This window comes from Protopterus annectens, chromosome 14.part0, assembly GCF_019279795.1.
Source record: "Protopterus annectens isolate FY-2018-M chromosome 14.part0, PAN1.0, whole genome shotgun sequence".
NCBI lineage: Eukaryota > Metazoa > Chordata > Ceratodontiformes > Protopteridae > Protopterus > Protopterus annectens.
Genome location: NC_056748.1, coordinates 28731368 through 28755157, shown reverse-complemented (window position 1 = coordinate 28755157; position 23790 = coordinate 28731368). Strand labels below are relative to the sequence as shown.

Below are 23790 nucleotides of genomic sequence, written 5' to 3'. Positions count from 1 at the left end.
GAGGAGAAGACAGGCCCCAAGCTAGCAGAAGGCAGACACAATGACTCTATCCTCAAACTACCAAACAAATCTCTCCTGGCAACACCCTTTGGAGGAAAACTAGCATTTTTTGCAGACAAACTGGCACATCACCACAAAAAGACAAATGGGTTCTAAACATCATCTCTCAAGGATACAGATTCCACGTTCATACCTTACCAAGGATCCAAAGGAATGCCAAACCTGCCAGCAAATCAATGGGCAGAGGCACAAAAACAAATTACAGCTCTCATGAACATGAGAGCCATTCAACAGGTACCTACACAGGAGCAGGGACAAGAATTTTACTCAGAACTCTTCCTAGTTCCAAGAAAGGACAAAGCATGGAGACCCATTCTGGATCTTTCAATTCTGAACACCTATCTGCAAGTACGAAAATTTAAGATGCTAACACTACAGCAGCTTCTTCCCATGCTGGGCAAGAATGCTTGGCTAGTCACTTTGGACCTCAAGGAGGCATACCTGCATGTCCCTATCAGACAAAATTACAGAAGATACTTGCACTTCATTGCAGGTTCAACGCATTATCAATTCTCTGCACTGCCCTTTGGCTTATCTACTCAGCCCAGGGTCTTCACAAAATGCCTGGCACCAGTAATTGCATACTGCAGACAGAGGAATTCAAATATACCCATACCTGGACAACTGTCTTATTCAAGCAGAAAGCAAGGACATTCTTTTACAGCATCTGGCATTTGTCAAACACCTTCTAAGTTGCCTAGGGTACATAGTAAACGAAAAGAAATCAAAACTAGTGCACTCACAAAACATAACATTCCTGGGTGCCAGCTTAAATACAACGGCCCAGATGGCTTATCTCACGCCAGACAAACAACGACAGCTGTTTCAGTATTTCTAAATAATGGCAACAAAGACCTAACTCCCTGCAAGAAAAATTCTGCAGGCCTTTGGGGTTCATGGCATCTTGCATACTACTAATACCATTTGCAAAACTGCATATGAGGAAATTACAATGGTACCTGAAAAGTGTATGGCCTCAGCACAGCCACAGTTTGGAAGCAATGATTCCACTCATTCCCTGCCTTCAACAGGAGTTTCTATGGTGGGCACAGGCATGTCACCTCAACAAGGGTCAGCCTTTCACCTTACCCACAGCCAGGCAAACTATGACAACAGATGCATCGGACTATGCCTGGGGAGCACACATGGCAGGGCAGTGCATTCAGGGCAAATGGACTACAGATCAGAGACACCTGCATATCAATCAAAAAGAACAGCTTTCAAGGACCTTCTACACCCAGGACAACTACTAATAAGGACAGACAACACCACAGTTATGTGGTACATAAGCAAGCAAGGGGGCACACATTCCTACCCTCTGCAGGCAAGCAGTGACCTTGTGGAACACTGCACTGTCTTACCAGGTTCAATTACAAGCACAATTCCTGCCAGGAAAGAAAAACACATTGGCAGACTACCTTAGCAGAAACATCATGGATCCACACGAATGGAAACTAGATCCACAAGTATTTGCAATGATAGCTCAAAAATGGGGACACCCAAACATAGATCTGTTTGCAAGCCTCCACAACCACCAACTTCAAAAATTTTGCACAAGGACCTTCCATCCACTAGCTTGGAAAGTGGACGCTCTCTCATTCAGTTGGAGAACATTTAACAGTGTATGCCTTCCCTCCACTACCTCTTCTAGAAAAGATACTGCTGAAAGTCAGATTAGAGGCCACAAATGATTCTCGTTGCACCAGACTGGCCACTCCAACATTGGTACCCAATTTTAAGGAACATGGCCCAGGGCCCACCATGGATTTTGCCACAAATTCCTCACCTGCTCACCCAGTGAGACAATCTGATTCTACACAGCCAGCTCAAGACTTTAAATCTGGCTGCATGGCAAATTACCTAAACAACCAGCCAACACCTTTATCCAAAGCTGTTATGGATGTCATTCTGGAGGCCCAGCACCAGGAAAACCTATTCAGACAAATGGAAAAGATTTTGCTCCTGGAACCAGGCTAAAGGCCTAAATCCCCTGGAGCCAAACATTCCTCAGATTTACAATATTTAACTGAGATGTTACACGAAGGACTTCTCTTTTCATCTATTAAGATCCACGCCTCAGCAATTTCAGCACGGATCCTCCTTTATTTTCACATCCGCTCCTAAGACAGTACCTCAGAGGGGCTAAGAACTTAAGACCGCCAAGGAGAGCTCCAACACTTACTTGGGATCTCAACTTTGTCCTGGAAAAGCTTACACTGCCGCCCTTTGAACCAGCTTTTTCAACTGATTTAAAATTTATTTCATGGAAAACTGCTCTACTACTAGCAATAACCTCAGCTAGAAGAGTCTCAGAGCTACAAGCACTAATGGCAGTGGAAACTTTCCTCATTTCTCATCAAGACAGAGTTTCTCTACGAACTAATCCTTCCTTTATGCCAAAGGTGGTATCCAGTGTGGCCCTAAACCAAACCATTCACTTGCCCACCTTCTTCCCAAATCCCCAGAAAAAAGGAGAAAGACTCCTGCACTCCTTGGACATTCACAGGCAATTACTTTACTACTTGGATAAAACTAAGGCTTTCAGAAAAACTGACCAGCTCTTTGTAGCCTATGCTACAGGATCACAAGGAAAAGCCATCTCAAACAGACCATTTCTAAATGGATAGGACATTGCATACATTTCTGCTACACGCAACATGGGAAACCAGTACCTGCTAACATTAGGTCCCACTCCACCAAGGGCTACAGCTACATCAGCAGCCTTTCTCAGGGGAGTGCCAACCAAGGATATTCTGGAAGCTACTACTTAGTGTTTGGTGAAGGTGTGCACTGAACTCCATCACTTACCTCTTTACTCTAAGACTAGAGCTGGTTTTGCCACTGCAGTTTTGCAGGGCCTACTAGCTTTTTCTAACCCTGTTTGACTCCACCTCCCCTCCTTAGCTTTGGGATTCAACCCAAGTGTGATGACTGCAGCAGGGTAACACGATGAAGATAGTACAGTTTTGTACCTATCACAGATGTAGATTTTCGAGTGTTCACCCTGCTGCAGTCCAGGTTACCCTCCCTCCATCCCCTCTGAACTAGCTGAACTTCTCTACCACTTTATCCTATGCTCCCTCTGTGGTGTATTTGCTTGTACCTAAGGGTTTTGTTTTATTTTTATATAGCCATATGTATGAGGCAAGAAAAGCTGAAGAAAATGGCGTTGGATACCTCTTATAATACCCCTGATGCACTGACGTCAGGGAAGAAGCGACAGCAACCGACGCCAGACAAAGACGTTGGATTTCGGGCCAACTGCGGGACCGCCGTAGGATAACCCAAGTGTGATGACTGCAGCAGGGTGAACACTCTAACATCTACATTTATGGTAGGTACAAAACTGTACTTTTTCTGCACTGCCCTTTGGCTTATCTACTGCCCCCAGGGTCTTCACAAAGTGGCTGGCTCCAGTAATTACATTTTGCAGGCAAAAAAATATTCAAATATATCCATACCTGGATAATTGTCTCATTCAAGCAGAAAACAGGGACATTCTTCAAAAACATCTGGCGTTTGTAAAAAAGGTTCTTACTTGTCTAGGGTATACCATAAATGAAAAGAAATCACAACTGGTACCCTCTCAAAAAATTACATTCCTGGGTTCAAGTTTGAATACAACTTCCCAGATGGCTTACCTTACGCCAGAAAAGCAAATTTATTTGGCGACTTACTTCAAACAGGTGGCCACAAAAACCCTGCTATCTGCAAGACAAATTCTGCACGCCTTGGGGTTCATGGCCTCCTGCATTCTTCTAATTCCATATGCAAGACTGCATATGAAGAAACTTCAGTGGTACTTAGAGTTTATGGAGTCAACATTGTCACAGCCTGGAAACAATGATTCTTATCATACCTTGCCAGCAACTAGAGTTCCTATGGTGGGCCGAGGCCTGCCACTAAAACAAGGGACTTCCATTCACTCTACACCCTGCCACACAAACCCTAACTACAGATGCATCCGACTATGCTTGGGGGGGCTCATCTGGCAGGGAAGTGCATTCAGGGCAAATGGAGCCCAAATCAAATGCACCTTCATATCTATTAAAAAGAGATGGTAGCTGTACAGAATGCACTGACAGCCTTCAAGGTCTATCTTCATCCAGGACAATTCCTGATAAAGACAGAACACTACAGTTATGTGGTACATAAACAAGCAGGGAGGTACACACGCCTACCCCCTTTGCAGACTAGCCATGGCATTGTGGAACACTGCCTTGACCTATCAAATTCGACTACAAGCTCAATTCCTGCCAGGAAAGCTGAATACTCTGGCAGACGGACTAAGCAGAAATCTCATGGACTCACACAAATGGAAACTGGAACCACGGATTTTCAACATGTTGGCACGCCAGTGGGGGAGTCCAGACCTAGATCTTTTTGCCTCACACCAGAACTGTCAGTTGGACAAGTTTTGCACAAGAACTCATCACAAAAAAGCCTGGAAAGTGGATGCTCTATCATTCAGCTGGAAAAACCTATCAGATTTTGCCACAGTTCTACTAAAAGTCAAACAGGACAAACCAAAAATGATTTTGATTGCTCCAGGCTGGCCTTGCCAACACTGGTACCCACTCCTGCACAATGTGTCGCACCTTTCACTATGGCACCTGTCTCAGACACCTTACTTACTGTCACAGCAGAACAACCAAATTCTGCACACACAACTCCAAACTTTAAATCTTGCAGCGTGGCTAATCAACTAAATGCACCCTTTGCATCCCTCAGCAAACCTGTGATGGATGTCATTTTGGAGGCAAGAAGACCTAGTACTAGAAAGTCTTATGCTGACAAATGGAAAGGAGTCTGTGCCTGGAATCAATCACAAGGGATAAGCAGCAACAGTGCCCAATATTCCTCAGATTTTACAATATTTAACTGAGATGCTTCACAAGGGCCTGTCCTTTTCTTCCATGAAAATCCATGCCTCAGCCATTTCTGCTCGTTACAACACAGAACCTCTCCTCTTCTCTCATCCTCTGCTAAAGCAGTATCTCAGAGGGGCTAAAAACTTAAGAACACCCAGGAGAGCTCCAACCCCTGCCTGGGATTGCAATTTTGTATTGGAAAAATTCACTCTCTCTCCTTTTGAGCCAGCTGCTACTGCAGACTTCAAATTTATCTCCTGGAAAACAGCTTTCCTGTTAGCAGTCACTTCAGCTAGAAGGATTTCCGAATTACAGGCTCTTATGGCAGTGGAGCCTTTCATTATTTTTCATGCGGACAGGGTGTCTCTCAGGACCAATCCATCCTTTATGCCTAAGGTGGTATCCAGTGTGGCTCTTAATCAGACCATTCATTTGCCAACTTTCTTTCCCAATCCACAGAACAAGAGGGAACAGATTCTGTATTCATTGGATGTACACAGACAACTTAGATTTAACTTAAACAGGACAAAATCTCAAAGAAAATCTGAACAACTACTGGTGGCATTTGCTGCAGGGGCAGAGGGAACGGCCATTTCAAAGCAGACTATTTCCAAATGGATAAGCCATTGTATTTGTTTCTGCTATATGCACCATGGTAAATCTATCCACCAGGGGATCAGATCTCATTCCACCAGGGCTGCATCTACTTCTACAGCTTTTTTCAGAGGTGTTCTTTCCAGAGACATTCTAGAAGCTGCTACCTGGAGCTCCGTTCATACATTCACCAAACATTACCATTTACCTTTGTTCTCTAAATCCAGAGCTGGCTTTTCCCTCTGCTGTCCTGCAGGGCCTTATAGCTGGTCCTAATGCTGTATAAAATCCATCCTCCCAACCATAGCTTTGGGAATCTATCCAAATGTAATGACTGAAACATTGAAACATGAAGAACGTAGTACAGTTGTGTACACTTACCGTAACTGTAGATGTTAGAGTGTATTCACTGTTTCAGTCCTGCTTACCCTCCCTCCAGCCCCCTGCTTTTTCTCTTACTGTACCTCTTCTTTCCTTTACTATGGCTTAAAAGCTTTTTTGGTGTATTTGCTTTTGTTTGGAGGTATATTTTTGTGTTTTTATATTACTTAAAAATGTGGCTTCCCATTTCCCACCTGACATCTGGGGCAAGAAAAACTGATGTAATGGCGTCGGCTGCATGTTTTATACCCCCTGATGACCTGATGTCATGGAAGAAGGGACAGCAACCGATGCAGGACCCAAGACTTTGTTAATCAGGCTGATTGAGGGCAACCTGCCAGCAAATTACCCAAATGTAATGACTGCAACAGTGAATACACTCTAACATCTGCATTTATGGTAAGTGTACACAACTGTATTTTCTTCATAGTAAGTAGAATTTGGTATGAAATAGTAAACTTTAGTGTTGAAAAAAATGACATTATATTGTATAGTAATTCAAATCCTTTTTTGTTTTTTATTTCTTTAGCCTCAGCACCATTTAGCAGTGTGAGTAGACATCGTGTTCCTCCTGGTAACCATTTCACCTCAGAAAAGAAAAACATCACCATGTCAGACATTACCATTGATCCAGACACCAAACCTGGTGAATATGTTGTCAAAAGCCTTTTTGCTGAGTTTGCGATTCAAGCTGAGAAAAAAATTGAAGTTGTCATGGCTGAGCCATTGGTAAGGAATAACACCACTGACCGTTTTAAAGTTGTAATAAAGTTCAAGTTGAAACACATGTCTTTTACATAATCGTTACCTAGGAGTCTGAGAATCTAAAAAAACTGGAGGCTTGGTCAGAATATCTTTACAAACTCATTTTATAATGTTGGATCAGACCAATTTGTATTTTTTGTATTTAGCATTTTATTGAGCTTCACAGTTGAGGTAACAGTTTTGATTTTTGCCATTAAAGTAAAAGCATCCTGTCTCCGTTTTAGGTAGAACAAAAACTAAAGTAACAAATGGTTGTTAATCAGTAGATAATCTTACATATGATAATGTTTTAATTGTACTTACTCACAGCATATCTGTTTTATCTAGTAATTTCAGATTTGGCCAGAATTCGTGCCTTATTAAAGCTGTTTTGTTCACATTTGCATTGTATTAATTTCTGTGTCAGATAGTGTTGCTATGTAAACATTCAGAAGAAGGAAGAGAAACGATACTTTTTTTTTTTTTTCCTCCAGGTAATTGTTTTCTTAGCTACAGCTAAAAGGCACCAGAGGATGGGCAACTGTTTTTTTAGTGTGCATGGGTATTGGAGCTTTAAATAATGAAGTACTTAAATTTAAGTTTTTATGTTAGTGAGGCTTGACCAAAAAAATGAAATATATCCTAAAATTCTAAATTTGTTACAGTTCAAAAAGGTTTTTCATTCAGCAGTAGCCAGAAACTAATATCTGTGTAAATATTTTTCCATAATTTATATCAGGATAATGTCTTTGTGTCAAAGAAATATGTGCAGTAGTTTTATTCAGCAGTTTCAAATAAGATTGCGGTATAGATGACTTAAATTCATTGCGTTCTTATAAAGTTTCAGCAGAATAGTGTTCGATATTTGTATAAGACTGGAAATTAATATGTTCCTAGAATAGGATAATTTTTTACTTTAGTGTCAGTCATAAGATGCATTTTTTTAAAAAGCATGTATTTTAATTGTATAGCCAGTCTCCAGAATCCAGTCTATATTTGAGTTTTGTTAGCTGACAGCTTCTTGTAAATTGTTGAAACAAAATACATATATTCTTTAATTTTCCAGTCTGCCATGTTAGAACTTTCTGTAACTTTTGTAGCAAAGGAAATAGGAGAAATTAGGAATGTGCGTTGCTTCATGTTACTGCTGTCTTAATGTTGAATTGGTATGTCTGGAATTTGCTAGTTAAGAAATACAGTACAAGTAGTTATAATCCACAACACTGTTTTGATTTATTAGTTTTTCATGATTCTGTGTGTTTTTATTTTAAATTTCCATTTAGCTGTGTGATGCATGCAATTATTGCAATATAGTTTTTCAAGTAGAAGCTATGGCTAAAGATTCACCATCCGAAATTCTAGTATCAGTGCCATTTTTATGCCAAGTTCTGGTGTAATGTTTTATTGCTGTTCTCAAGCTATTTTACGATAAAGAAATGATATGAATGTTTTTTGTTCGGCTCTGCAATTTCAGTTTTGTTTGGTATTAAAGAAGTTGATTTGATTTGAATTGTCTATATTTTTGGGTAATTCGCGCTTTAATTGAATTTCATCTTTGAATGGAAAGAATATTTTATTTCATTTAGACATTAATAATTTAAGAGTATGAATAATGACGTAATTAAGTGGTATGGTTTCTGCTATTATTTATTCCAAAGTATTTAAAATGTTTAGCTAGAGTGGAGTCTGCCTTTTGATTTAATAAGGTAGAATTTGCTTTGTTTTCATTAAAACTTTAGGGTTAGATGCTTTCAGAAGTTTGAGATATCCAAATGTGTTACAGAAGGTTTAAAATTAGTTGATTGAGTACATCATCTGCAAATAGTATTTTCGAACAAAAATTGCCATTTGTCTTACTTGCACTTTAAAACATTCTCTACATTTCTTTTCTTGTCTTGACATTTCTAATTGTTTCACTGCCAGAGCAAAAAAGAAAAGGGGGAGGAGAAGACTAACGTCTTAAGATGTTTTTCGTGCTTCACTGTTGCAGTCATCACATTTGGGTTATCCCTGCCAGGGTAGCCCTCAGTCGGCCCGAATACGAGAGGCTTAGTATTTCTGCGTCGATTGCTGTCGCTCCAGGACTGAAGTCAGGTAGTCAGTGGTATAAACTCGGGCAGCTGACGCCATTACATCAGTCTTTCTTGCTGAGGAGCCCGAAGCAGAAGCAGTTCGCATGAGTGCCAGTCGGCCACTACTTGAGTTTTTTGTTTCTGAATTGAAGTGAAGTCTTCTAAAGCTAAGTACCCCATTGGGGATCATTTTTTCTTGCTCTAACAGATGTAAGAAAAAGTTAACAATTGTCTTACCTGTGGAAAGCAAATACCACACTGAGATTTTCATTCTTACTGCATCACCTGTTTAGGCCCAGACAACGGTGTCCCCTGCTATCGCTTTTGTGCTTTGTTCAACGCCAGAACTATACATCGTTGGGCCCTTATAGTAGCTAGATATTTTTGCTCTGTCCTCTAATTCCGATAAGGCTTCAGTAAGCCATCCAACAACCGATCTGAAAAAACGTAAGGATAAAGACAGAGACAGACCGCACAGGTCCAAAACTGCCGACGACACTTCCGTTAAACTAGTCTTCAGTTCTCCTGTCCTCAGTGAGGTGCCTTTGCAGCCTCTGATGCTCGCATCTGTGGATTTGCAGGCTGCTACTGAGGCCCTGTCCGAGCCCGGTATGCCACGAGACTCTTCTTCGAATAAGGATCCTGTGGATGTTCTTCGTGTTTCACTGTTGCAGTCATTACATTTGGGTTATCCTGCTTGCAGGTTGCCCTCAGTCGGCCTGAATTCCAAAGTCTTGGGTCCTGCGTCGGTTGCTGTCGCCTCCTCCCTGACGTCAGGTCGTCAGGGGTATAAAAGATGCAGCCGACGCCATTTTCTTCAGTCTTTCTTGCCGCGCGGTGCCCTAAGCATAAGCAGTTCGCAAGTGCTGGTCAGCCGACTCCTGAGATTTTCGTGTTCGAGTTTCAGATCCAAAGTCTTCATTAAAAGCTAAGTACCCCGTTGGGGAAAATTTTTTCTTGCTCCAGACCGATGTCAGAAAAAGTTAATAATTGTATTTCTTGTGGGAAGCAAATACCTCATAAGGACTTTCATTCTTACTGTATTCCTTGCCCTAGGTCCTGACCACGACATTTCTAGTTGTCGGTTTTGTGCTAGATTTAACCAACGCACTATTAAGCGTCGGTACAATTTTGCATTAAGCTATTTTGGGCGAAGATTTAATTATAAAATGTCATCTGATAGCCATTCGACTACCGGAGTTCACAAAAAATGCAAAGAAAAAGACAGGCAACCGAGGTCCAAAACAGACAAAGCTTCTCCTAAGCAAGTCGCCGGTTCTCAGTGAGGTGCTTTCGCAGCCCCTGACACCCGGTACTTTAGAGTCGCAGGCCACTACCGACTCCCTCATGTAGTCAGCCAGGCCGCTGGAAACTCAAGGTATTGGAACCTCGGAAATTATTCCCTCAGATGGGTCCAGAGCCGCTGAGCAGGCATCGGCTTCTGAGAGTGTATTCAGACCTAAACAATTATATATTAAACAGACTTCAAAGGCAAAGACTAAAACACCTTTAAAGGCAAAGAAACAAGTTCACCAGCCACATGGACAGGCCTCCATGCCCAAAAAACAGATGCTCAAAATGGCCGAAGACTTAATTACCTTGATCAGGGGTTCCCATCCCCCTCCTGATAAGAGGCCTAGGCAAGAGACAGACTATGAATCTTCAGATCAGGTTTCCATTTCTTCAGATTCCTCTTCTGATCAGGAATATTCCCTTCCCCCCATGAGGATTTTGATGCTGAAGAATCAATTCCTTCAGCTTCTCCTCCTGAGGACTACTCTTTTGGGGAAACCTTGCATACCATAAGGGGGAGCACTTACACTGGGAGAGCCAAGATTTTTCAGAATCTTAAGAAGAGGCTCAGACTTCCTTTTACTACCTCAACACAGGCCTCTAGCTATTCCACCTGTGTTAGACATTGTAGATGTGTTCTCAGAGTCTAGTCTGACCCCTGACTCCTTACCTCCAGCTCCTGTTAAGCCGGACAGACACTACAGGGTGCCTGACTCTCATAGATTTCTTTTCAAAAACCCTACTGCAGACCCAAAAACTATTTCTCAGGGTCCCAAAGGGGTCAAGGCTTCCACTGCAAAAAACCCTACCCCCTCTGATAGGGATTTTAGGGCACTGGATAGATGGGGGGAAAAGATTTACACATCTGCTACCTTAGCTATAAGGGCTTTAAATTGCCAGTTTCATATGCTCAAATAGCAATGTATCATTGACACCACTTAAACAGAAAATTATGGTAAATTCTGAATGTGCAGAAAACAAAGAAATGCAGGATTTATTGCATGCAGCTGAACAAGTTGGAAAGCATACTTTGCAATGTGGTTTTGATTCTCTGCAGGCCTCTTGCAGGGCCACTGTTACGGGTTCTGTCATTAGGAGGCATGCTTGGTTAAAGGAACAAAATCTGCCTGATCATGTTAAAGCAAAATTATTAGATGCTCCATTACAACATGGTACCTTGTTTAGTGTTAAGGCAGAAGAGGTGTTAAAGAAAATGGAGGACAAAACTAAATCTATGCAAATGGTCAAGGATTTCTTACAGGTACAGCCACCTAGATTTAGCAGACACTGGCCTACAAATAATTGGTCCTTTCCAGTCTCAGACAGTCCTCAAAGGGGCAGATCCAGACGCCCTAGTGGCAGATCACAGCCACAAGGTTCCTACAGGTCTAAGCAATGGGGTGCTTCTACCTCCAAAGGTGGAGAAGACAAATCACAACCATATAGGAAACGGTCCCAATGACTTCCCCCTGCCTGCACCAAGCACTTATCTTCTGGCAGCACTCTTAGGGGGAAAACTAGCACTTTTTTCTAAAAATTGGCACATTATAACCCAGGACAAATGGGTTCTAGACATAGTGTAACAAGGCTACAAGTTTCACTTCCATACCCTGCCAAGGACAAATGATTGGCCAGACCTGCCAAAAAATCAATGGGCAGAGGCTCAAAAACAAGTCGCAGCTCTCATGGACATGAGGGCTATTCAACAAGTGCCACAGCAAGAGCAGGGACAAGGATTTTACTCAAGACTGTTCTTGGTACTCAGAAAGGACAAAGCATGGAGACCAATACTGGACCTATCTATTCTAAACACTTTCCTGGATATTCCAAAATTCAAGATGTTGACCTTGCAGTAGCTTCTGCCCATGCTGGGCAGAAAGGCTTAGCGTATGACTTTAGACCTAAAAGAGGCATACCGGCATGTCCCAATCAGACAGTCATGCAAAAGATACCTCAGATTCAAGGCTGGCTCAAAGCATTACAAATTCTCTGCACTGCCCTTTGGCGTATCTACTGCTCCCAGGGTCTTCACAAAGTGCCTGTCACCAGTAATTGCTTACTGCAGACAGAGGAATACAAATATATCCTTATTTGGACGACTGCCTCATACAAGCAGAGAAAAAGGACATTCTACTACAGCATCTGATGTTTGTGAAAAGACTTGACATGCCTAGGGTACACAGCCAACAAAAAGAAATCAAAACTAGTACACTCTCAAGAGATAATATTCCTGGGTGCAAGCTTAAATACAACTGCCCAGATGACTTATCTCACTCCAGACAAACAAAGGCCCAGTTATCTGCAAGAAAAATTATGCAGGCTTTGGTCTTCATGGCATCCTGCATCTTACTAATACCATATGCAAGACTGCATATGAGGAAAATTCAGTGGTACCTAAAAAATGTCTGGACACAACATTGCCACAGCCTGGAAATAATGATTACTCTCACTCCCTGCCTGCAACAGGAGTTTCGATGGTGGGCAAAGGCTCATCACCAAAACAAGGGACAGCCATTCTCGCTACCCCCAGCCAGGCAGAGCCTAACGACGGATGCATCAGATTATGCCCTGGGGGGCATACATGGCAGGAAGAGGCATTCAGGGCACCTGGTCCACAAACCAAAAGCATCTACATATCAGTCAAAAAGAGATGCTAGCTGTTCAAAATGCCCTGATGGCCTTCAAGGACCTATTTCATCCAGGACAACTACTGATAGACAGACAACACCATGGTCATGTGATACATAAACAAGCAGGGGGGCACTCATTCTTAACCCCTTTGCAGACTATTCATGGCTTTATGGGACACAGCATTGACTTACCAAGTTCATCTGCGGGCGCAATTCCTGCCAGGAAGGGAAAATACTCTGGCAGACGAACTAAGCAGAAACCTCATGGATCCCCACGAGTAGCACCTGAATCCACAAGTTTTCAGCATGATAAAGAAATGGGGACACCCGGACATAGATCTATTTGCATCCCCTCACAACAATCAACTAAAAAGATTCTGCACAAGGACTCATCACAGACGAGCTTGGAAAGTGGATGCCTTATCTTTCAACTGGACAAACCTATCAGTATATGCTTTTCCTCCACTGCATCTCCTCCCCAAGGTACTCCTAAAGGTCAGACGAGAAACCAAAAATTATTGATTGACCCAGACTGGCCACGCCAGTACTGGTATCCGAGCTTAAGGAACTTGTCCCAATGCCCAACCTGGACCTTAACCTCATCTACTGTCCCAGCAAAACAATCCGGTTCTGCACAGCCAACTCAGGACTCTAAACCTGGAAGCATGGCAGATAATGTAGCCATACAAACCACACATCTCAGTAAAGCTGTGATGGATGTCATTTTAGAAGCCAGAAAGCCTAGTACTAGAAAATCCTATGCTGGGAAATGGAAGAGATTTTGTGCTTGGAACCAAGCTCAAGGAACTGATGCAGCGGTCCCAAATATTCCTCAGATTTTGCAATACTTAACTGAGATGCTGGACAAAGGCCTATCTTTTTCATCAATTAAAATCCATGCCTCTGCCATTTCGGCTCATTACAGTACAGAGCCACCACTCTTTTCTCATCCTTTATTAAGGCAGTGCCTCAGAGGAGCCAAAAACGTAAGGCCTCCAAGGAGAATGCCAATACCTGCATGGGACCTCAATTATGTCTTGGAAAAACTCACCTTCCCTCCTTTTGAGCCAGCTGCTACTGTGGATATAAAATTCTTATCTTGGAAAACAGCTCTGCTCCTAGCAATAACTTCTGCAAGACGAGTTTCAGAGCTACAGACTCTCATGGCTGTGGAACCCTTTATAATTTTTTTATCCAGACAGGATCTCTGAGAACAAACCCTACATTTATGCCTAAGGTGGTATCCAGTGTAGCCCTTAACCAAACTATTCATTTGCCAACTTTTTATCCAAATCCATAGAACAAGGGGGAGAAAATTCTGCATTCTTTGGACGTACACAGACAACCTGGATTCTACTTGGACAAAACTAAAGATGTTCTTCATCTCACATTGCTGCAGTCCTAACACTTGGGTAGTCCGCTGTCCCAGTCGGCCCGAATACCAAAGTATAAGGCTGACGTCGGTCAAGGCGCATTTGTCTGACATCAGGACGTCAGGGTACAAATGCGCATGACCGACGTCATATCCTCAGTCTTTTTTGCCGCATGGTCCGATGCAGAAGCAGTATTGCGAGTGCAGGTTGGCGTTCTGAAATTTTCTGAAGTCGGAGTTTCAGACCGAATCAAAGTTGGCTAAGTACCCCGTTGGGGACTATTTTGGTTTTTTCTTGCCTCAGTATTTAACCGGATGTCAAAAAAAAGTGAATAACTGTATTTCTTGTGGGAAACAGATACCTCATAGAGATTACCATACCTTGTGTATACCTTGCTTAGGGCCTGAGCACGACGTTGTTGGCTGTCGCTCTTGTGCTAGATTTAACAAACGCACTATTAAGAGAAGATTAGATTGTGCCAGGTTAGTTTTTGGGAAGCGTTGTAATTACAACATGCCGCCGGATGCTCCGCCGCTTCGCTAAAAAGCGCAAGGACAAAGCAGCGAAGTTTAGGTGGAAGAACCGTCTGTCCCGGACGTCGGTTCTTTAGAGGGCTCGGTGGAGCCGGTGGTTCTACCTGAAGTTCCTTTGGATTCTCAGGGAGAGACTTTACTGTTACAAGATGTGTCCTCTCAGGAGGTAGGCCAGGCTGAAGGGGCTTCTCAGGTAGCTGTTCTCCCCTCCCTTCCTAAGGGGGTTAGGCCCTCCCCTTCTGTTTCCAAGGCTTCTTCTAGAGGCAGGCCAGGGTTAACTTCAGTGGGGGTCTCCCCTAGTTCTTCAGGGTCTCTGCCTAAGAAACATATGCTTAAGATGGCAGAAGATTTGATTACTATGATTAGAGGTTCTATGCCCCCCCCTGATAAGAGGCCTAGGGTGGAACCTGAGCTTGAGAGTTTTGAGCACTGTTCGGAGGCTTCTGAGTCTTCGGCTGAAGACTTGCAGGAGTATCCTCCTTATTCTTATTCTGATGTAGATGACTCTACACCTTCGGCTTCTCCTCCTGAGGATTTTTCTTTTTCAGAGACTCTTCATTCCATGAGGGGGCATTTTAAATGGGAAGGTCAAGATTTCTCTGATTCCAGGAAAAGGCTTAGGGAATTTTTGTTTCTACCCCAGCATAGGCCTTTAGCTATACCTCCTGTTCTGGATGTGGTAGAGGATGTTTTTGCAGAGGCTTCCCTGAACCCTGATTCTTTGCCTCCTGCCCCAGTTAAACCGGATAGGTATTATAGGGTGCCTGAAGCTCATAAGTATCTTTTTAAGAGTCCTAGGGCAGACCCAGAAACTGTTTCTCAGGGCCCTAAAGGTGTTAAGGCTTCTGTTGTTAAAAATCCTGTTCCTTCTGATAGAGGCAAGGGCTTTGGATAGATGGGGAAAGAAGGTGTATACTTCTTCCACTTTAGCCATGAGGGCTTTGAACTGCCAGTTTCACATGTTGAAATACCAAAATTATCTCCTTTCACAATTGAAGTCTAAGGTAGATGCTCTGGCGGAAGGTATTGAGTGTAAAGAGTTGCAGGATTTAGTTCATGTTTCTGAACAGGTGGGTAAGCATTCCTTGCAATGTGGTTTTGATGCTGTACAAGCCTCTTCGAGGGTGGCAGCCACTGGTTCTGTTCTTCGCAGGCACGCCTGGCTGAGGGATCAGAATTTAGCTGAACATGTAAAGACAAGGATTTTAGATGCTCCTTTACAATCTGATGTGTTATTTGGTGCGCCTGTGGAAGCAGTTTTAAAGAAAATGGAGGACAAGGCTAAGTCTATGCAGACTGTTAAAGATTTTTGCAGGTTCAGCCTCCAAAGTTTAGTAGAAATTGGCCTACTAAGGGGTGGACTTATCCTTCCTATGATTCTCAGTCTAGGGGTAGATCTAGACGTGGTAGGGGCAGAGCTCAAGGTTCTTTTAGGCCTAGAACAGGCAGTTCGCCTGCCCAGTCTTCTGGTGAGGGCAGGGGTCAGTCCTTTCGTAAGCAGACCCAATGACTTGCCTTTTCAGCTGCCAGAGCCTTCTCGTCTGGCAGCACCTTTGGGAGGAAGGCTGGCACTTTTCAAAGAAAATTGGAGTGTTATTACCCAAGACAGATGGGTATTGGATATCGTTCACCACGGTTACAGGTTTTATTTCCATACCTTGCCTCCTTTCAAAGGCATGCCAGACATTCCTCCTATACAAAGAAGAGGCTCACAAGCAAATTTCTCTGTTACTCCAGATTGGGGCCATTCAGCCGGTTCCTGTGCCAGAAAGGGGCCTAGGATTTTATTCTCGCCTGTTCCTAGTACCAAAAAAGGGGAACACGTGGAGACCAATTTTGGATTTGTCTATCCTCAACACTTATCTGGACATTCCCAAGTTCAAAATGTTGACGTTACAACAGCTTTTACCTCTGCTGGGCAAAGATCACTGGATGGTAACTTTAGATCTCAAGGAGGCTTACCTTCATGTGCCTATCAGACCCAGTTGCAGGAAGTATCTGCTTCGAGCTGGAAATTCCCATTATCAGTTCTCTGCATTGCCCTTTGGCTTATCTACTGCGCCCAGAGTATTCACAAAGGTTCTGGCTCCAGTTGTAGCTTTCTTCAGGCTAAAAGGAATACAGATCTATCCTTACTTGGACGACTGTCTGATTCTGGCTCAAGAAAAGGACAAGCTTCTTCAGCATCTGGAATATGTGATAGCAGTGCTAAGATGCCTGGGGTATTCTGTGAACGAAATAAAGTCCAGTCTAGTACCCTCTCAAGACATGTGCTTTCTGGGTGTGAGACTGAATACAGCAGCCCAGATGGCCTTTTTAACCCCGGACAAACAAAAGAATCTTTCCCTTTACTTTCATCAACTATCTCTTCAGTCCGGGCTGACTGCAAGGACAGTCCTTCAAGCCTTAGGGTTCATGGCATCTTGTATTCTGGTGCTTCCCAATGCCAAACTGCATATGAGGAAGCTGCAATGGTATCTAAAAAATGTATGGACACAGCACTGCCAGGATTTGGACACTGTCATTCCAATAATACCTTGCATTCAAAAGGAATTTTTGTGGTGGGCTCAGGAATGTCACCTAAACAAGGGACTCTCTGTGACCCGCCAGAGGCGAGTCAGATTCTAACGACAGATGCCTCAGACATAGCTTGGGGAGCTCATCTGAATGGAAAATGGATACAAGACAAGTGGCCTTCCAGACTACAGCATCTACATATCAACATGAAGGAGATGTTAGCAGTCCAGTTTGCATTAATGGCTTTCAAGGAGTTACTTCTTCCAGGGCAGGTGTTGATTCTAACAGACAACACAACTGTCATGTGGTACATCAACAAGCAAGGGGAACACATTCTTACCTCTATGCAGGCAAGCAATGATTTTGTGGGAGATTGCGCAGCTTGCAGCTAAATCTTCAGGCAAGGTTTCTGCCAGGAGCACAGAACTCCTTAGCAGATGTGTTAAGCAGGCAAATCATGGATCCCCACGAGTGGAAACTGGATCTTCATGTATTTCGAAAATTGACAGCGTCATGGGGAACTCCAGACATAGATCTGTTCGCTTCTCCACTAAACCACCAGCTGCCAAAGTTTTGCACGAAAAGGTTTTATCACACAGCTTGGAAAGTGGATGCTCTTTCGTTCAGTTGGGAAAATCTTCATGTGTATGCCTTTCCACCTCTGCCTCTCCTCCCAAAGGTACTCCTAAAGGTCAGACAAGACAAGCCAAGGATGATTTTGATAGCTCCAGATTGGCCTCGGCAACACTTTTACCCATTACTGAGGAATCTGGTAAGGAAGCCTCCATGGCCTTTACCTTTAATTCCACACCTTTTGTCTCAGAGGGACGGTCATCTACTCAATGTCAAGCTTCACTCTCTTCATCTAACAGCCTGGCATATTCTGTTTTGAACCACAGCAGGTCTCAACTTCCTCAACAAGTTTTGAATGTGATTATGGAAGCCAGAAGACCTAGTACACGTAAAGTGTATGCAGAAAAATGGAAGAGATTTTTATTTTGGAGTGCAGCAAAGGATTTGGATGTTTCTGAGCCTAATTTGAGTGTGGCTCTTCAATATCTTACTGAATTATTGGACAAAGGTTTGTCTTTCTCTTCCATTAAGATTCATGCTGCAGCAATTTCAGCTCACTATGATTGTGACCCACCACTGTTTTCTCATCCTTTGTTCAAGCAATTTCTTAGAGGGGCAAAGAATATAAGACCCCCACGTAGAGCTCCTACTCCTGCTTGGGACCTCAATTTTGTGTTGGAGAAACTTACTCTACAACCTTTGAGCTCAGGCTACTGCTGAATTGAAATACTTGTCATGGAAGACTGCTTTTTGTTGGCCATTACTTCTGCAAGAAGGGTTTCTGAATTGCAGGCCCTTATGGCGGTTGAGCCTTTTTGATTTTTCATAAGGATAGGGTATCATTACGCACTAATCCTTCATTTATGCCTAAGGTGGTTTCTAGTGTGGCTTTAAAGCAAACTATTCATTTGCCTACTTTTTATGCAGATCCCCAAAATAGGGGAAAAGATTTTGCACACTTTAGATGTACACAGGCAGTTGCGTTATTATTTAAGCAGGACTAGGGATTTTAGGCAGTCTCAGCAGTTGTTTGTTTCTTTTGCTTTGAGTTCTCAGGGCAAGCCTGTGTCAAAACAAACTATATCTAAGTGGATTGGGTTTTGCATTGCATTCTGTTACTCCCATCATGGCAAGGAGATTCCAGCTGGGATTAGGCCTCATTCCACTAGGGCTACTGCCACTTCAACAGCATTTCTAAGGGGTGGCAACTAAGGATATTTTGGAGGCAGCTACTTGGAGTTCAGTGCATACTTTCTCCAAGCATTACCACCTTCCTCTCTATTCTAAATCCAGGGCTGGTTTTGCCACTGCTGTGTTGCAGGGCATTTTGGCAGCTCCTGCTTCATTATAGTTTAGCCATCCTCCCTTACCTCTGCTTTGGGATTCTACCCAAGTGTTAGGACTGCAGCAATGTGAGATGAAGAACATAGTACAGTTTTGTACCTACCATAAATGTAGATGTTCGAAGATCCACATTGCTGCAGTCCAATTTACCCTCCCTCCTTCCCCTCTGTGTTTAGGGGTGGTTGTGTGTGTGGGGTTCTATTTTTGTAAATTTGTATATATTGTACATATATTAGGTACAGGAGTGTTTGGTGTTTTTGGGTTTTGGCCTTATCTTTTTAGGGTCTTCTGACATCTGGGGCAAGAAAAGACTGAGGATATGACGTCGGTCATGCGCATTTGTACCCTGACGTCCTGATGTCAGACAAATGCGCCTTGACCGACGTCAGCCTTATACTTTGGTATTCGGGCCGACTGGGACAGCGGACTACCCAAGTGTTAGGACTGCAGCAATGTGGATCTTCGAACATCTACATTTATGGTAGGTACAAAACTGTACTTTTTCAGAAAAACAGAACAATTACTAGTGGCATATGCCGTAGCATCACAAGAAAAGGCTATCTCCAAGCAGACTATTTTAAAGTAGATAGGTCACTGCATAAGTTTCTGCTACTCACAGCATGGCAAACCAGTGCCTAAGGGCATTAGGCCACATTCAACCAGAGCTACAGTCACTTCTGCAGCCTTTCTCAGGGGAGTACCAACCAAAGACATTTTAGAGGCTGCTACTTGGAGTTCAGTGCATACCTTTACAAAACATTACAATCTGCCTCTTTACTCTAAATCCAGGGCAGGCTTTGCCACTGCAGTTCTGCAGAGCCTCATAGCCGCTCCTAATGCTGTTTAGCTCCCGCCCCCCTACCATAGCTTTGGGACTCAACCCAAATGTAATGACTGCAACAGTGAAACACGAAGAACATAGTATAGTTGTGTGAATTCTTACCATAAATGTAGATGTTCGAGTGTATTCACTGTTGCAGTCCAGGTTACCCACCCGCAATCCCCCTTGCTTTTGCTGGAACATATCTTTACTTCTCTTATCTATACAACCTAGGTGGTATTTGCGTATAGATGAAGGTAAAGCTTATTTTGGCGCATGTATGTTTTATTTACATATTTTTAGCCTACCCTTTTGGGGGCACCTGACATCTGGGGCAAGAAAAACCTGAAGAAAATGGCGTCTGCTGCATCTTTTATACCCCTGACAACCTGACGTCGGGGAAGAGGCGACAGCAACCGACGCAGGAGCCAAGACTTTGGAATTCAGGCCGACTGAGGGAACCTGCCAGCAGGATAACCCAAATGTAATGACTGTAGCAGTGAATACACTCTAACATCTACATTTATGGTAAGTGTACACAACTGTACTATGTCACTAACTTGGATGGGTCCAGAGCAGCTGTGCAGGCACCGGCTTCCGAGGAATTGCTTTGCACTTCCGATACTCGACAGACCGACTTCTTTTGTCTTCATTTCTTTCGAAAACATCTGAGTTTCTAAGGTCCAGGATATGAACCACACCCAAAAAAATGATGAGCCAGCCTCGGGCACCTGCTTCCTTGGCTCAGTCTCAAATCCTTAAAATGGTGGAAGACCTTATAATGCTTATCAGGGGAAGCCAGGCTACCCCTTCCAGAAGAGAGACTTGTCCCCAGTAGTTTTATCTGAACAGGAGTCTGATGACTCTGATGCATCTGAATATGAAGATATGCTACCCCTTTCTGTTTGTGAGGATTCTGATGCAGAGAAATCCATCCCTTCAGCCTTTCAAACCAAGGACTTTTCCTTTGGGGGAAACCCTACATACATTAAAGCAGTATTTCCAATGGGAATGTCGGAACTATTCTCAGTCAAAAAAGAGCCTCTGGGAATTCTTAGATCTTCCATAGCACAGACCTCTGGCCATTGCTCCTGTCCTGGATGTTGTGGATGATGTTTTTGTGGAATCCAGTCTGACCCCTGACACCCTCCCTCCTGCTCCCAGGAAACCTGACCGGTATTAGAGTCCCTGACTCTCTCAAATTTATCTTCAAAAATCCTACTGCTGACCCCGAGGTAGTCTCAAGGACCTAAAGGAATCAAAGCAACTTCAGTTAAGAATCCCACCCCCTCAGATAGAGATTCCCCAGCATTAGACAGATAGGGTAAAAAAGTATACACCTCTGCTACTCTTACTATTAGAGCATTAAATTGTCCGTTCCATATGCTGAAATATCGGCAACATACCAGGGAACTCCTCAAACAAAAAATATCGTTCCCTGCTTGTGCAGAAGATAAGTTACAGGAGTTGATGCATTCTGCAAGTCAAGTAAGTACACCTTACAATGTGGTTTACATCCTAGAAGTATCTTGCAGGGCAGCAGTCACTAGTTCTGTCCTTAGAAGGCATGCTTGGTGTAAGAAACAGACCTTGCCAGACCATGTCAAATCCACATTGGACACACCCTTGCACAAAGACAACTTATTTGGCACCATGGCAGAAGAGGTCTTATAAAAGATGGAAGAAAAAGCTAAATCTATGCAGACAGACTTCTTACAGGTCCAGCCACTGAGATTCAGTAGGCATTGCCCCTCCAAGCACTGGTCCTTTCCTGCCCCCTCCAGGACAGCTTTAGCCCAGACCCAGGGGAAGCAGACCCCCCCCCCCCCCCAGACAACAGCCCCAGGGAATGCAGAGATCTAAGCAATGGATTTCCTCCTTTTCAAAACCAGAGAATGCAAAGCCACCCCCCCCCTTGTGGTAAGAACTCACAATGACTTTACACTTCCACCCCCTCTCTTCTGCCCACCTGCTCTTGCCCCTAGGAGGAAAACTCTCCTTCCACACAAGCAACTGGGCCACCATTACCAACGACCGCTGGGTCCTCAACATAGTGTCCCAGGGATACAAGTTTTATTTCCACATTCTGCCAACCCCAAAAGGGTTCTTAGATCTTCCCCCAAACCAGTGGGCAGAGGCCAAAAAGCAAGTAATTTCCCTGCTCTCTGAGGGCAATAGAGCATGTTCCTGCACAACAGATAGGCCAAGGTTTCTACTCCAGATTCTTCCTGGGTGCCCAGAAGAGGGCACATGGCTCCCCATCCTCGATCTATCCATTCTAAACACCTTTCTGGTGATGCCAAAATTCAGAATGCTCCCCCTCCAGCAGCTTCTACCTATGCTTTCCAAAGATGCTTGGTTAGCCACCCTAGACCTAAAAGAGGCCTACCTACACATTCCAATCAGGGAATCATGCAGGAAATACCTACGTTTCAGGGCAAGATCACTGCACTTTCAGTTCTCTGCTCTTCCCTTTGGCTTATCCACTGCTCCCAGACTTTTCGCAAAATGTCTGGCTCCCGCCATTGCCTTTTGCAGACTAAGAAATGTTCAGATTTTCCATACTTAGACGACTGCCTGATTCAAAAGCTGCAAAAGCACCTGACCTTTGTAAAGGACCTACTGACCTCCCTGGGGTACACTATCAATGAAAAGAAATCCAAACCTAGTACCCACACAAAAACTGTATTCCTGGGAGCAAGCCTGGACATAGCATCCCAGATGGTATTCCTTACTCCAGAAAAACAAACCTACCTGACAGCCTACTTCTCTCAACTAGCCACCAGGACCCAGTTATCCTCAACGAAAATCCTGCAAGCTCTAGGGTTCATGGCTTTTGCATTCTACACATTCCATATGCCAGACTGCATATGAGGAAACTACAGTGGTACCTAAAAAGCCTTTGGTGTCAGCACTCAAGACCTGGAAACTCTTATACCAGTGATACCTGGTCTAAGGACAGGTTTTCTTTGGTGGACAGCAGCATGCTACCCCACAACAAGGGACTACCCTTCTCACAACCCCACGCCGCCCAGACCCTCACCACAGATGCATCAGACTATGCCTGGGGTGCACACCTGGATGGCAGATGCATTCAGGGCCAATGGAGCCCAAATCAAATACATCTACACATCAACCAAAAAGAGATGTACACCCTGACAGCTTTCAGACCCCTACTGTCCCCAGGGCCTCTACTGATCAAAACAGACAACACCACAGTGATGTGGTATATCAACAAGCAGGGGAAGGACTTACTCTTATCCTCTGTGCAGGCTCACCGTGACTTTTTGGCACACTGCCTCAGCCGTGCAACTACACCTGTTAGCACAATTCCTGCCAGGCTCTCTAAACTCTGGCAGACAGCTTAAGCAGAAACCTGCTAGACCCACACGAGTTGCAGCTAGACCAAAGAACCTTCACCCTTGTAACCCAGAAATGGGGCACCCCGAAAGTCAACCACTTTGCCTCCTACTCCAATGAGCTCAACAAATTCTGCACCAGGGAACCTCACAGCAAGGCCTGGAAATTGGATGCTCTAGCTTTCCAGTGGGTAAACCTTTCGGTCTATGCATTTCCCTGTCTACCACTCATTTCAAGGGTACTGCTCAAAATAAGGGAGGAAAAACCGAGGGCAGTCCTGATTTCCCCAGACTGACCATGCCAGCACTGGCACCCACTGCTGTGTAGCCTGTCACCATGGCACCTACCTTAGATCCCAACACTCCTGACCCAGAGGAATGGAGAATTCATGCATCCTCAATTGCCGACCCTCAATCTGGCAGCTGGCTTATTCCCTGACCTCTTCTCAAGCTGCCAGTCTAAGCAAACAAGTCCTAGATGTTATACATGAGGCAAGACGCCCCAGCACTAGAAAAGCTTATGCTAACAAGTGGAAAAAGTTTTGCACCTGGAACCAGGCTAAGGGAGCCGGAATGAGACAGCCCTCCCTACCTCTCATCCTGGATTACCTGGCAGACCTACTACA

General features: G+C 43.9%; 1 protein-coding gene across 1 annotated transcript in view; it reads left to right on the top strand.

Annotated features, from left to right (window-relative positions):
* The window catches only part of FRYL (FRY like transcription coactivator), a 3917685-nt gene that overhangs the window by 221135 nt on the left and 3672760 nt on the right, over nt 1-23790 (top strand). The window contains exon 2 of the mRNA XM_044055727.1: nt 6436-6635. Coding sequence (XP_043911662.1) covers nt 6436-6635 — 200 coding nt within the window. The remainder of the gene's footprint in view (nt 1-6435; nt 6636-23790) is intronic.